This window comes from Argentina silus, assembly GCF_951799395.1.
Source record: "Argentina silus genome assembly, chromosome: 11".
In the NCBI taxonomy this organism is placed as follows: domain Eukaryota; kingdom Metazoa; phylum Chordata; class Actinopteri; order Argentiniformes; family Argentinidae; genus Argentina; species Argentina silus.
Window position 1 is genome coordinate 6985582 of NC_139665.1, and position 13594 is coordinate 6999175.

Consider the following 13594-nt stretch of genomic DNA (forward strand, 5'->3'; position numbering starts at 1 on the left):
TTGTATTATTTGTATTTTGTATGCTGCATTGTCAAGGAACCGAGCCCAAGAATTTTACTCCCTGCACTCGTGTATGAGACGTAACAAATACACTTGAAACTTGAAACTTGAAACACTAAAGAAGACAGCAAATGTGTGGTCTTGTAACAATAATGGCATACAAGCAAGGTGCTTCTCAGTGGACGACTGGGACCTCTCAGCGGACGTCCCTGTCAGAGGACGCTGCAGCCAGGCCCTTCTCCTGAGCTCCGACAACACAGCTGTCAGCGCGCGAAACATCCAATTTTTGTATAGGATCTAAAAACAGGCGGGAGGCAAAGAATCGCAACTTAAATGCCTTTGCCCTACAATAACACCATACCTGAACAATATTAACCCTACAGGGATTTAGACGGATGTTTCTTTTTGTGCTTTGAAAGATTTGAGCGAGAAAGCGTTACACTGTTTCCCGATTTTTAATGAAGGTTCCCACGACGAACTGCACAAGACAAACAGGCGGCGGTCAAAGATGAGTCTGGTCTCTCAACAACAGGTTGGTTGTCTGTTAAATATCTAACTAACACTGCTGATTCGGAAAGCACCACCTAGTAGACAGCTGCTAATGATTTATTTGTTTAATTTCTTTTGATTTGGAAGGGAACAGACATGGAAACATCATCGCCTTGGTGTGTATTGTGAGCTAGCTAACAAAGCTACTAGTCGCCGTCATTACATGTCATCTTATGGTTTGCCTGATGACTTAGCTAGCATAGCTAACATAAGTCCTTGAGCTAACGTCTTTTGTTGACCCTCAACGTTTGACACAACTTAAAACATTCTAGTCTGTGAGTGTTTGTTAAATGTAACTTAAAAGCAGTCCATTGCACGTTGGTGAATGTCATTAATGTGTAGCTGGCTAGCTATTGTGATTATGCGGCATTTTAAGGCGCCACATCAGCCATTGGCCACCCAACCGATCAAGAGAGGCCATCTACCGAGCTAAACAAATAATATAAGCTAAGCCTGTGAAGAAATCTGGCTTTTACTTGTGTTTCCAGTTGTCAGTGATTCGTTAGGTAGCTGTAAGTCTTGGAATCAAAAGCCATAGCCACATGCATGATTCCCTTCATGACTGCTTATACAGGATAGGATGACTCTCTCATGGTTGTGTTCTGTGTCTAGGCAGTGCAGCTCCCACCAGAGGTCCAGATACCAGAGAGCGATTCAGACAGCGGGATGGGTTCTCCAGCGGACGAGATGGTGACTGAGGCGACTATCACCAGTGAACAGCAGCCAGGTACGGTGATCCAGTCCTAAACAGACCGGGCCATTTGCAGCTCGATGAGAAACAACAGCCCGTTTAGGCCTTGGCCGTGAATAACTCAACCATCAATGCAGGCTGATTTACTGTGACTAAATGAATTTGCACTCATGGCCACTTCTCCCTCCCCTCTCGTTTTTGACGCCGACTTGACCTTTGTTTTCCAGATTCAGACGATGACATCACAGGTAACCGGCGGTCTCGTTGTCGGAAAGCCCTGAGAGAGAGTGATGAAGAGGAGGAGGAGGAGGAGGTGGAGGAGAACGGGGTGGAAATGGCCGAAGCTCTGGTCTTATCGGCGTCCAGTGGCGAGGAGATGGAGACCGCAGAGGAGGAGAGCAGAAAAGGAGCGGAGAAGAGCAAGAGGATCATCCGTGCCCCTGTAGACAGCGATGAGAGCGCACCGGAGCCGGAGAGAGAAAAGGAAGAGCCGGTGAAACAGAAGAAGAAGGAAGGGAAGAAGAGGGAGAAGAGCCAGCGTCACAGAGAGAAGAAGCAGAATCGCCTGAAGGCAGTGGATCAACTGAAGAAGAAGAAGGGGAAGCCGAAGGTGAGGGAGGTGTAGTTGGTTATGGAGGGAAAGCAAGAGACTTTTACAACAGATCAAATTCATCAAGTCATTTTGAGAAAAGATGTAAGTGGTGAATTAACTGTTTCCTTTTCTCTCTGTTTGCAGGAGGCTAGTTTGCCTCGAGGTTTGAATGACAGCGGTTGTCTCCTAGGAGACACTGATCTGTTTGATGCTGGTCTGGAGGATGACGAGGAGGAGGAAGAGTCTCTGGACGCCATCAGAGCAGCAGTCAAACAGAAAGTCAGAAAGCACAAGGTATGATCCAGATGAAAAGGAGCGCCTGCATTATATCAATGTACCGCAAGGCTGTTTGACGGCACTAAATGCATAGTTACGTCCAAAAGAAATCACGTATCATCATGAAATTATGTACTTTGTAGATTTTACAGGATGAGAATCGTGTGTGTGTGTGTGAGAGGTGTGAGACAACACTCATTTTCTTGTATTCCCACAGGGCCCATATGATGAAGAGGATGGTGATGAGGAAGGTGGACAGAAACCACAGCGCCAGGTATGGAAGGATACATTTGTGTTTTCCTTTTGCCAGCAACTCGTAGTTTGTTCCTTAACTCACTAACTGTCAAAGAATTCCGGAATAGTGCCAAGAGTGCCAATGTGTTTTGTGGTATTTTCCTTGCAACAGCACTTTGATTGATTGGCTACAAAATGAAGCATCATAATTGATGCATTTTTGGTGAATAAAGTCACCCTCGGCACTCTAGAATGTTGACAATTTGGGTGACTTTATTCACCCTCGGCACTCAGTGAGTTAACGTGCTCGCCACTTCTGCCATTCACTGTTATCTGATGTGCTTAGGAGCGGAAGGCCGCGCGGGCCAGCAAGGAGGCGATGAAGCAGCTGCACAGTGAGACTCAGAGACTGATCCGAGGTCAGTTCCCGCTTCTATCCACCTTACTCCAGTCTGCCACTATGGGGAGCATAGAGTCCTTGTTGAGTTCATTTCGCTTGGTCTTTAAACAGACTTGTGAGTACTTATGGAGCCCTTTGTGAATGATGTGTGTTCTTTTGTCTTGTATCCCTTGGTAGAATCCACTCTGGGGCTGCCCTACCACCTACCTGAGCCAAAGAGCATTGACCAGTTCTTCAAGAAGAGAGCCAGACCGGCGGGTCCAGCCATGGCGCTACTCAAGTAAGTACACACACACACACACACACACACACACACACACACACACACACCTTGCTTTGTTCTAATTTGTTTAAGCGTGACCCTTTTTCCTCCTGTGGCCCACAGGTCAGCCAACTATCAGACCACTATACGAGAGGCAGCCCTAGCCCCTCCTCCCCAACAGCCCCCAGCTGAGCAGGACCACACTCCTCCCCTGGAGCCCCTCCCCACCCAGACTCTACCCCAGCCAGGGGCCACATCCTCCCCACAACAGGAGAGCCACGCCAGGGCAGGGGAGCCACCCACAACCGTGGAGGCTGACCAGGAAACCTTATCACATGAACTAAATGCCATTAACCAGGAGACCAAGACGGCAGAGTTGGATAGCGCTGAACGTACGGCACCAGAGTCTGAGAGGGCTGCGTTTCCGGAGCAGAGCAAATCGGAGTCGTCAGATTCCCACCTGAAGCAGGGAGAGGCTAAGACAGGGGGAACAGCTCAGCCTGCCCCTGCTGAACCAGTCAGGATGGAGCCACAGGCACCAGTACCCAGGCCCAAGAGGGACAAGCTGGCCCGGCTGAGGGAGCTGGGCTTGGACCCACCGCCGGTCGCAAAACTCTGCTCTGACGATGGAGCGTTTGTTAACCTGGACCCCAACCCAGGTGAGTAACGTTGAAGTGTACTGGTCCAGTGGTCTAGCATCGCGGCCTGGGGTGGTCCAGTGGTCTAGCACCGCGGCCTACAGTGCACACACACGCCCATGTCGGCATGAGTTAGAATCCGGCCCATGCCCTGTCCTACATACCATCTCCTCCTTTTTTAACTGTCTTCCTTCACTATCTCTATCCAATAAAAATTTCTTTTTTTAAAAAAGGAAAAAAACTATAGTGGGACTTTACTCCAAAAAATAACCTTCTACTGCCTCAGTGCATCCTGAAATGATGAGAGAGTCTTTGGTTTGATGTTGCTGCGTCCATCTTAATGTCGGTCTTCTGTTCCGTGTTCAAGGTGTGGAAGCACTGAAGGAGCGTTACTTTCGCCACGTTCAGCCCGCGCCCCGCCCCAGAGGAGAGAGCACGCTACATGTCAGCATCATCCGCAAAGACAGCGCCCCCTCTGGCCAGGAGGAACTACGCACAGACTCTGTCACAGTCACCGTGAAAGAGGGGGAGGAGGAGGACGCGCCCACTAAGCCTGGTACGGACATCATCTCGCAAACACACAAAATGTCATGTGCACATCAGGGGAGGCCCGTAGAGGTAAAAGTCGGAGGACGGGCTCATTGTAACGCATGGAATGGAATCAAACGAATACCATTCCTCCTTCTGTTCCATGCATTACAATGAGCCCGTCCTCCGACTTCCACCTCTACCAGCCTCCCCTGGTGTCCGTGTGCCCAAAATCTCTCTGCAACTTTCCACAACATGTATGCAAGGATTCACACTTTGAGGGTCTCTGAAGACAGAGAGATGAACTATTGTGTACCCATATGCTTTTACTTGTCATGTTTTTTTGTTAATGTTAGTTTTTCGATATGATGCATAGTGTGTTGTGACCTTGGTGAAAATGCACTTTAAACCTAAATGAAGTTGACACCTCCCGTCGTCCCCCGCGTGTGCAGGGGAGAGGCTGGTGCTGCTGAAGTCACGGCTGCAGCTGGCCATGGCCGCCAGGCGACAGGAGGAGAGGGCACGCAAGGCCGCGCTCTACCGCCTCGACAACGAGGACTGTGGCGAGGAAGAGGAGGAGGAGGAAGACATGACGGACGAGTCTGAAGGGGAAGAGGTGTGTGTGTGTGTGTGTGTGTGTGTGCGCGTGTGCGCGTGTGATGGCTGAACCTTCTTTCCTGAAGCTACATTAAAAGGCTGCCGACATCAAAGCGTCCTACAGCGAAGGTGTTTCAATGGCAGGCGTGTTTGAAGCCGTTCACACACTGACCACTGGGCAGTATGAATGGTGTCCAGGGCACGGTTAGTGGGCTTGCCTCAGCAAGTTCAACTCTTGATATTCCTGTTACTCATTAGTATGCTCGCGAAGCAACACACTACTGTTCTTTTGGGTTTCGCTTAATTCTATTAGGGTTCAAAACCCGTAGGTTATTTCCACAACCGAAATAAGACTGTGCAAACCCACAAACTTTCCATTTCTAGTTATCTAGCTTTCGGGAGTTTTTTTTTAATATACCGGTGTTCTGAAAGGCGCTTTCAAATTAAATGTATTATTATCTTTTTGTGTTGGAAAAAAAGCACAGCGAGCAGATGCTGAGCAGAGAACTATACATACATGAAAGATGAAGAAACAGTGGGCTAATGATGCTGTTCACATTCCACAACTGAAGTTGGCAAACGATGCACTGGGGTGAAAGTGTGGAGGATTGGTGGAAGTTGTGGTAGCGCTGAATTACATCAAACCGTAGGAGTGAGACATTTCTGCATTTCTAAATCGTCGATTTAAACTAGTGAGGCAGGTGGGAGGCTATGTTAAGGAAGCGTGTGTGTGGGGGTGTTTTAGTTAGTTAAAATGTGTGTTGAATGCCTGTTCTTATCACTCCACAGGGAGTTGACGAGCTGCTGGGAGCTGGTGGTGGTGGTGATGATGAGGATGAGGAGGAGGAGCAGGATGAAGATGGGGCTGAAGAAGGCAGTGTGGTCCAGAGTGTGAGTAGCTCCTACGCGGGGATAAAGGGCCCCTCTCCCCCTCCTGACCTGCTCAACACAGACGGAACCCTCATGCTGTTCGCAGGCAGCTCCTGCTCTCGCACAGGGTGAGTGTGTGTGTGTGTGTGTGTGTGTGTGTGTGCATGCGTACGCACGCACGGGCACATCCATAAAAGCGTCTAAAACCGTCCCCGTCTTGTCTCGGCTGTTGTATCTGTCCCGGGCTGCGGTGATGACGAGGTCTCTGTGCAGCTGATACTCAGTGTGTCTCTTTTCTTTCTTTCACAGAGACGGAGTGAGGAGGACGGGCCCTGCCGGTCAAGACTGTGACAACAAGATGGGTGGGTAGAGACGGAACCTCAGCTGCAGCCGTTCACCAAACCCTTTAGCATTCCCAACCAGTTTTGGTCAGCAGTCACCACACTGACGTCACATTCTCTTCACCACGGTCGTTGTTAGTGTAAATTACATTAAAAACATCGCCCTAGCAACATAAATAAAATAAAAAAAGAAGTGGTTTTAAAGTGGTTGTGTGTGTGTGGAAGATCCAAGTGGCAGTAGGCAGGGTTGAGGAACACTGCCCCCTAGCTGCAGTACCGAAACAATGCACAGCCCCCCCCCCCCCCCCCCAACTGCCTCCTCCCTCCCTCCCTCCGCCCTCCCCTGACATTGTCTCATGCACGTGTGCCAGATCTTACTCTCAACATCAGGGGAGGCTGGTGGAGGTAGAAATCGGAGGACGAGCTCATTGTAATGAATGGAATGAGGAATGATATCAAACATGTTTTTGATAACGTGTTGGATACCATTCCTAATTCCGTTCCATGCATTACAATGAGCCCCGTCCTCTGATTTCTACCTTCACTGCTCTCAACATCAGCGTAGGCTTAGCGTCCTCACCCAGGACTGCTCACTGCATGATTGTGGATCTTTGTACTGGCAAAGTGGTCGGGACGAGACGCTGTTTTTCTGATTGGGATTTTGATGGGATAGAGATTGTCTTAGTTGTTTCACTGATACACCAGGGTCATGCAGATACATCAGGGTCGTTTGGCAACATTTGAATGATTAGAACTATCTACTGCCAAAAGAAAAGAATCGTGTGTGTGTGTGTGTGTGTGTGTGTGTGTGTGTGTGTGTGTGTGTGTGTGTGTGTGTGTGTGTGTGTGTGTGTGTGTGTGTGTGAGAGAGAGAGAGAGTGTGTGTGTGTGTGTGTTGCTGCGTCCGTGTTTGATGGAAGCTCTGTTGTGTCCCAACAGAGGAGGAGGACTCTCTGTGCCTGGCCAAAGACAACAGCCACAACAGCAGCTTTGAGCTGATGGGCTCCATGTTCCCCTCCTACCAGCCCGCCAACCGCTACACAGGAAGGGGCGTGTCCTCGGCCGGCGCCTTCCGCTCCCCGTCGCCCTGCCTCTTCAGACCCAGCTTCCTAGGCTCCGCCTCCAAGGTGTGTGGGGCTGCAGACTGTCTGCACTGTGGAGATAGAACCGTAGAAGAGCACCCTGAACTGACATTAAAATGTACACCAGGGGGAGGCTGGTGGAGGTAGAAATCGGAGGATGGGGCTCATTGTAACGCATGGAGCGGAATGAGGAATGGTATTAAACATGTGATACCGTTCCTCATTCCGTTCCATGCGTTACAACGAGCCCCGTCCTCCGATTTCCACCTCCGCCGTCCAGCCTCCCCTGTCCGTTCCTCCCCTTAAATGATCCTCTTCTCTCTCCGTCCCTCAGAGCTCAGGCAAGCTATCAGAGCCCTCCCTCTCCCTCCCGGTGGAGGACTCCCAGGACCTCTACGCCCCCCCCTCCCCCAGCGAATCTGGCCCCCTGGGGGCGGGAGGAGGAGGAGCGGGGCACGGGGGGGACTCCCAGGGCCGTTTCTCCCTGGAGGAGGACACCCACTCCCAGCTGCTGGACGCCGACGGCTTCCTGAACGTGGGGCCCCGCCCCGGAGCTCCCCGCTCCCACAAGAGACAGCTGATCCTGGGCAGCCTGGACGAGAACGCCATGGACGCCAACATGGGGGAGCTGCTGGGGATGTGCTCCGGGGGGTTCGGGTCGGGGAGGAAGACCAGGGGGGTCGGAGGGGAGGTGGGTGAGGAACTGGGGGCCTCGCAGGAGGACGAGCTGTTGGGCCTGTGTTCCGGGGAGTTCCCCTCCACGCAGGCAGGGGAGGAGAGGGAGGGGAGGGAGAGAAAGGGGGGGATGGAGGTGGAGAGAGACATGGACCAGCTGCTTGGGCTCTGCTCTGGGAAGTTTACAAGTCCAGGTTAGTGTGTGTGTGTGTCTCTCTCTGTCTGTCTGTCTCTCTCTCTCTCTCTCTCTCTCTCTCTGTGTGTCTAACCTCGTCAGTTTGAACACTGTCTTCAACATTGGGTGTGCTCAAGTTAGGCTGGAATAGTGTTTGTGCCTAAGTCTTTAAATTGCTATCCAGGAGTGAGTGGGCGAGGTGTGGCCGCACGCATTACATGTTGTTTACATTTGTGTCCGTCCCTCCATACAGGTGTCTCCCCCTTACGACCTATAAGCCCCGCCCCACACGCCTCCACAGCTGAGGACAGGTACAGATGATGTCATCCATGAGTAGTAGTAGTAGTAGTAGTTCACAACCCCAATTATTTCACTAGTCTCTTTGATATCCTAAAGTCACAGGAGATCCTTTGATGTTGTTTCAGTCGTAAGAAGCTAGCAGAGGAGGAGGAAGGCGAAGAAGAGGATTGTGAATTTCGACTTCTGTCAGATGTGGAAAGCCAGAGTGAGCAGGTAAGGTGTGCGAGGTGGACAGCTAGCTAGTTTATGGTGTAGCGTAACGGTGTGTTTAAAACAAGTGAACTCATTTTGCTTACAGGAAGACGATGCCGAGGAGGAGGTTGGGGCAGATGGAGAGAACGAGGAGGAGGAGGAGGATGAGGAGATGCAGGCCATGTTTGCATCCCGTGTAGGAAAGAAAAAGAAGAAGAAAATGTAAGCGAAGCCTAAACTGCTCCTTTACAAACACACATCACTGCTGTTGTTCCCTTGACGACGGAGCTTTCTAGAAAGGAGCGGGTTCGGAGTCCATTGGGCTGGCCACCCACCTGGTTCCTAATCCTGGTGAGGTTGACCCCTAAATTCGGTTCATTTTGACATGCGTAAACCCTCTGTCCGACCCGTGGTTCCGGTTCAATTCTGGTGAGAACGCAGACCGGACCCAACACAGGACCAGGACCCGCCCAGCGGGCAATAGCTGCTGCCGATTGGCCCGTTATGATGAGCGTCTGATCAGATTCGCTCTCCGTCGTCGTCATCCGCCGGTTTATCCGTCAGCGGAGACGAGGGCGTCAGCGGGGATCAATAATGAGCACCGTTTTCCATGTTTGGTCAGTCGAGTTTTAAACAAGGTGTCGCTGGATTGCATTATCAAAACCGACCTGAGTTTATTCGCGTCAAAACGCTCTAAAAACACAGCCGGAACGTTGAATTAACGTTAACGTTTACATCATGCCGGAGCCACCTGGTGCAGCGCCCCTCTTCCGTTCCCTGGGAGAACCCTGCCTTATTTTTATTTTTTTTAAAACTGTAACGTAAAGCCGTTTGAATGAATGAATTAAAGTACTTCGTCTCGCTGACTGAAAACGTACTGAATGTCCACGAATGCATCTGTAGAAGAGCAGTGAGAACACGTGACTGAGGGCGTTTGGTTCATGTGCTCCTCCCCCTCCTCTCTGCAGGCGGATGGCAGAGTTTGTGGACTCGGAGGCCGAGCTCTCGGGCAGCGACCTGGGGAGTGACGATGAGGATGGTGATGGAGGGAGTGAGTACGAGGAAGACGAGTTGCTGGACGACCTGCCGTCTGACGAGGAATTACAGGACCAGGTCAACAAGATCCACATGTGAGTACCAATAATATCATTATTCATATCATATCTTAATAATAATCCTCTGACAATACTAACACATTCAAATTATAGAAGCTACATCTATTGCTACTGCTGAATTGCGATGCAGAGTACAAACCCCCCAGAAATGCAGCGTCATGTTCCAATATTACATCTATTTATTGGACATACTGTTTAGGTCTTAAATATAAGAATGATGCCATTTCAAGCCCCTCCCCTCCCTCTCCTCTACAGGAAGCAGGTTCTGGACGACGACAAGAGACGCCTGCGGCTGTACCAGGAGCGTTACCTAGCCGACGGGGACCTGCACTCAGACGGCCCCGGCCGAGCTCGCCGCTTTCGCTGGAAGAACATCGGTAAGTGTGTGTGTGTGTGTGTGTCCGTGCGTTTGCACCACTGTGGCATTCTCAGTATGTCTGGTCTGGAAGCAATTTTTGTACCATAGCGTCATTTAGTTGTTAGAAATAACTGCTATTCTATTGAACCTTAACCAGGTGTGTGTTGTGCGTCTCTCCTGTAGACGATGGCTTTGACATAGACGGGATGGGAGCTGAGGGGGAGGAAGAGGAGGGGGAGGAAGAGCTGGACCAGGCGGAGCTGCAGAGGCGGAAAGAGAGACTGGAGAGGGAGCAGTGGCTGAGGGAACAGGTGTGTGCGTGTGTGTGTGTACCCGCCCGCATGTTTAACTCATCTGTTGGGGGAGAGTGAGAGTGAGAGTGAGAGTGAGAGTGAGAGTGAGAGTGAGAGTGAGTGTGTGTGTGTGTGTGTGTGTGTGTGTGTGTGTGTGTGTGTGTGTGTGTGTGTGTTAACTCTCCTCTGTCTGCAGTCAGAGGCCCAGGCCCAGAAAGGGGAGGATGTTGACGCTGATGATGACAAGCTGGGAGACGAGGACAGTCAGTTTATGAAGCTGGCCAAGAAACTGACGGCCAAGAAACTACAGAAGCAAGGTGAGCTGATGAGCTGAGACCGGAGGCCGGGCTCACTGTAATACATGGAACGGAATGAGGAATGGTATCAAACACACCATTCCTCATTCCGTTCCGTGCATGACAATGAGCCCGGCCTCCGATTTCTACCTCCACCCAGCCTCCCCTGGTGTACATGGCTTCATTATCTTACATCAATTATCTTACAATGATGGATCTCTAACCTGCCCTCCTCCTCCATCCCTCCATCACCCAGAGCCCCTCACGGCCCCCCAGCCTGAGAGGAAGGCCCTGGCTCTCAACCCGTTCCAGAGACCCTCCCAGCCCACCCAGGTCAGTGTGGCATACGCTCACAGGACCAGACTGTGGTGTAACCACAGCCACACAGGATACACATGGACACATGGATACACACACTCCTTCTCCTAACAGTTGTTTTGTACCTGATTCAGGCCTTTGACCTTGATCCTGTGTTGATTTAATGCTCACATTTCCAACAGCCTACACCCTCCAAAAAAGGCACCCGCCACCGCCCTTGTTTTAACCTTTGACCTCCGTCCCCTAGGTGAGGAGGGGCTCGTTGCTCAGTCAGCCGCGCTCCGTGCTGCAGAAGCTGGCCTCCATCTCAGAGGGAAACCTCCTGGCCCCTCGGAGCTCCCGGGGCTTCCTCTTCCAAACCCTGTCCCCAGAGAAGGAGCTGTCCACAGCAGAGGCTCCCAAGAAACAGGTAGGACTGGTGTGAGGATCGGAATACCAGCACAGTATTACCACAGCCTCCATCTTGATTATTGTGTTCCTTAAGAAAGATAACATCCAGGACACATTTAAGAGTAGCGGGGTGCTTCATAAAGAGCTTGTGACATGTTGGTGACTACTCTCATGATAGTCATGTGATGTTGGATGAATCCACTGTGTAGTACTCGCGTTTCACCATCGGGTGGCGCTGGGCCATAGTTATCAGGATGACAAAGTTGAGCTGCATTTGTGCGGTCTTTGTTGGAATTCACACATTTGGTTTATCCATACTTTATAATAATCGGTATATTTAATGTCTTCAGCTGTTCAGGGAAGTAGAAGCTGTAATAATACTAAAAATATAATATTAATTTTGTATCAGACATTGACATCACTCATTTTAAATAAGGTTTAACCTAATTCATTGTGAATTTAATTGTTCATGATGATGATTATTATTGTTATTCCATTTAATGACAATTCCAATAAATGTGAGTCCGTCTTTTGGTCCATGTCCTATATTAGGCACTGTTTGGAAACACATCAGTAAGCTCTTTTAGAGGTTTCTTGTTGATGTGATCCTGTATGCGCCATGTTGGCAATGGAAATGTATGGTTAAAAAATAATGACTGTCCTTTTAATAGATTGTTATTTCAATATTTTAGTTGTTTGCCACGAATATATATCACCAAAATAAATCAGACTCTTGCTCTGTTGTGTTCAGAACAGTATGTGACTGGTGTTGAAGTTTGGATGTCTCCTCTCACAGGTGAAGAAGAGAGGCCAGACGGAGGCTCTGACACCCACCGCTAAGAGACCGTGTCGGGAAAACAACCACGGACAGGCTAAAGGACCCCAGAGAAGCATCTTCAGCTACCTGGAGAACTGACGTGCCCACCCTGCTAGCAGAGCCTGGTCATCTCTATTTCAAGCACACTCTCTCTTTCTCACACACACACACACACACAAGATCCAGTGTGTGCTCTGTTATCAACTCCGCAGAGTCAACGCAGTCTTACAGAACTTTAAATTGACGACTTGATGGATGTCCCGAAATGTTTTTATCATGTAAATAGAATTGATTTGATAATTTAGATTTTTTTTTTTATTGCGATTGATTATTTTTATGCCGATTGATTTAAAGTTATGTGTTTTTAAGATGTAAATTAAAGTGTATTTTAAGACATACTCTAGGTTTCATTCATTCAGACAAGGGAATTTCTTCTAGGGAACACCGGCACTGAGATAGCAGATATACTGTTTGTTTAGGCCAAATCCCAAAGTGTTGAAACTGTGCCTTGATGTCAATTGGAAAATGGTGCAAATGTTTTGAGTTCTATGCTCAATTCTAGTGAGCTATTTCACCCGTTTATTGACGACGCACCTTCCTTGGGATCAGCCTCCTCTGAAGAGCAGGGTGGAACGGAGATCGGTGGAGACACAGACACCAACCTGACTGAGTCTGGTCCTCAGAGCCCCCCAACCCATCCCCTGCTGACCTCTAGGCTGGGGGACCACTATCTTATTCCAGGGTTAAGATAATTGCAGTTTAAACTAATGAATTGATAAGTGGCTAATAATAGGGACTCGTTAGGAATACTTTTAATGACCCCCTTTTATCTCTCCATCTCATTAAACTATGGTGATTATCATCAGCAGGTCCCAGGGTTAGGGGGTGCAGGGAAGGCTCATTACACGTCATTAGGGGAAGGCAGAGGGGCTGGAATGAACCCCATGGACCCCCTTCTAGCTTTAGGGGGTGACTTAATCCTGGTTTTGTTTATTCAATCATAACATTCCCTTCTCCCCATGTTGATCCGCTCTTGAAAGACTAAGGGGAAGGTCACGTGTTTTGGCATAGGCCCTGACCACCAAAACTATCTTCAGGACAAAGCTCTTTCCGACCAGGGGGGGTAGAATCATTGACATTAACTCATTTTACTCTCCGTGATGCACCCACGGGGTTAGCGCTGGGGCGCATGAGGGATGTTGTTTTATTTAGCATGTCTTGGCAGATTTGACTGTCTTGGAGAGCGAAAGCTGGAGGTCCGCTCCGGTTTTTCTTTACAGTATCTGCCGCTATGCATCGTGGTGTTGCGGGCTGACGGTACCGCCGTGGGTCGATCCCCGTGGCCACTGTCACAGCAGGAGCTGGTGGTTGGGGAGACATGTAGCTGAACTGAGCGAAGTGGGTCATTACTCCGGGGCAGTGTAATAAAACATCTAACAAGGTCTTGTTCAGTAGGTGAGGGGTTCCGTTTTGTTTATTTTAGAAAGTGATAGCTTAACGGTTGCTCTGTAAACTACGCGCAATCATTTCATCACCCCTGGGCATCTTACGGATGACCCTGGCTCTGAACATTTAATTTATGTTCTCTCAGTCTCTCAATGTTCG

At 49.6% G+C, this 13594-nt stretch overlaps 1 protein-coding gene across 1 annotated transcript; it reads left to right on the forward strand.

Annotated features, from left to right (window-relative positions):
• The first annotated feature begins 298 nt into the window (after window positions 1-298).
• On the forward strand, window positions 299-12325 carry clspn (claspin). Its single transcript, XM_083679898.1, has 24 exons — window positions 299-532; window positions 1162-1276; window positions 1468-1850; window positions 1977-2126; window positions 2326-2382; window positions 2689-2761; window positions 2920-3022; window positions 3128-3663; window positions 4010-4198; window positions 4623-4786; window positions 5557-5765; window positions 5947-5999; window positions 6918-7105; window positions 7395-7929; window positions 8164-8221; window positions 8336-8423; window positions 8509-8624; window positions 9371-9532; window positions 9773-9894; window positions 10059-10186; window positions 10365-10485; window positions 10721-10797; window positions 11030-11191; window positions 11969-12325. The coding sequence occupies exons 1-24, from the start codon at window positions 509-511 to the stop codon at window positions 12086-12088; spliced, it is 3933 nt and encodes a 1310-aa protein (XP_083536024.1). The 5' UTR covers window positions 299-508; the 3' UTR covers window positions 12089-12325.
• Window positions 12326-13594: the final 1269 nt, after the last annotated feature.

What these genes read in the sequence shown, in the direction of transcription:
- clspn (XM_083679898.1), top strand. Translation starts at nt 509, where the DNA reads ATGAGTCTGGTCTCTCAACAACAG. An exon ending in CCAGCCATGGCGCTACTCAA is followed by an intron (nt 3,023 to 3,127) that starts GTAAGTACACAC and finishes TGTGGCCCACAG; the next exon opens with GTCAGCCAACTATCAGACCA. An exon ending in AGCTCCTGCTCTCGCACAGG is followed by an intron (nt 5,766 to 5,946) that starts GTGAGTGTGTGT and finishes TTTCTTTCACAG; the next exon opens with AGACGGAGTGAGGAGGACGG.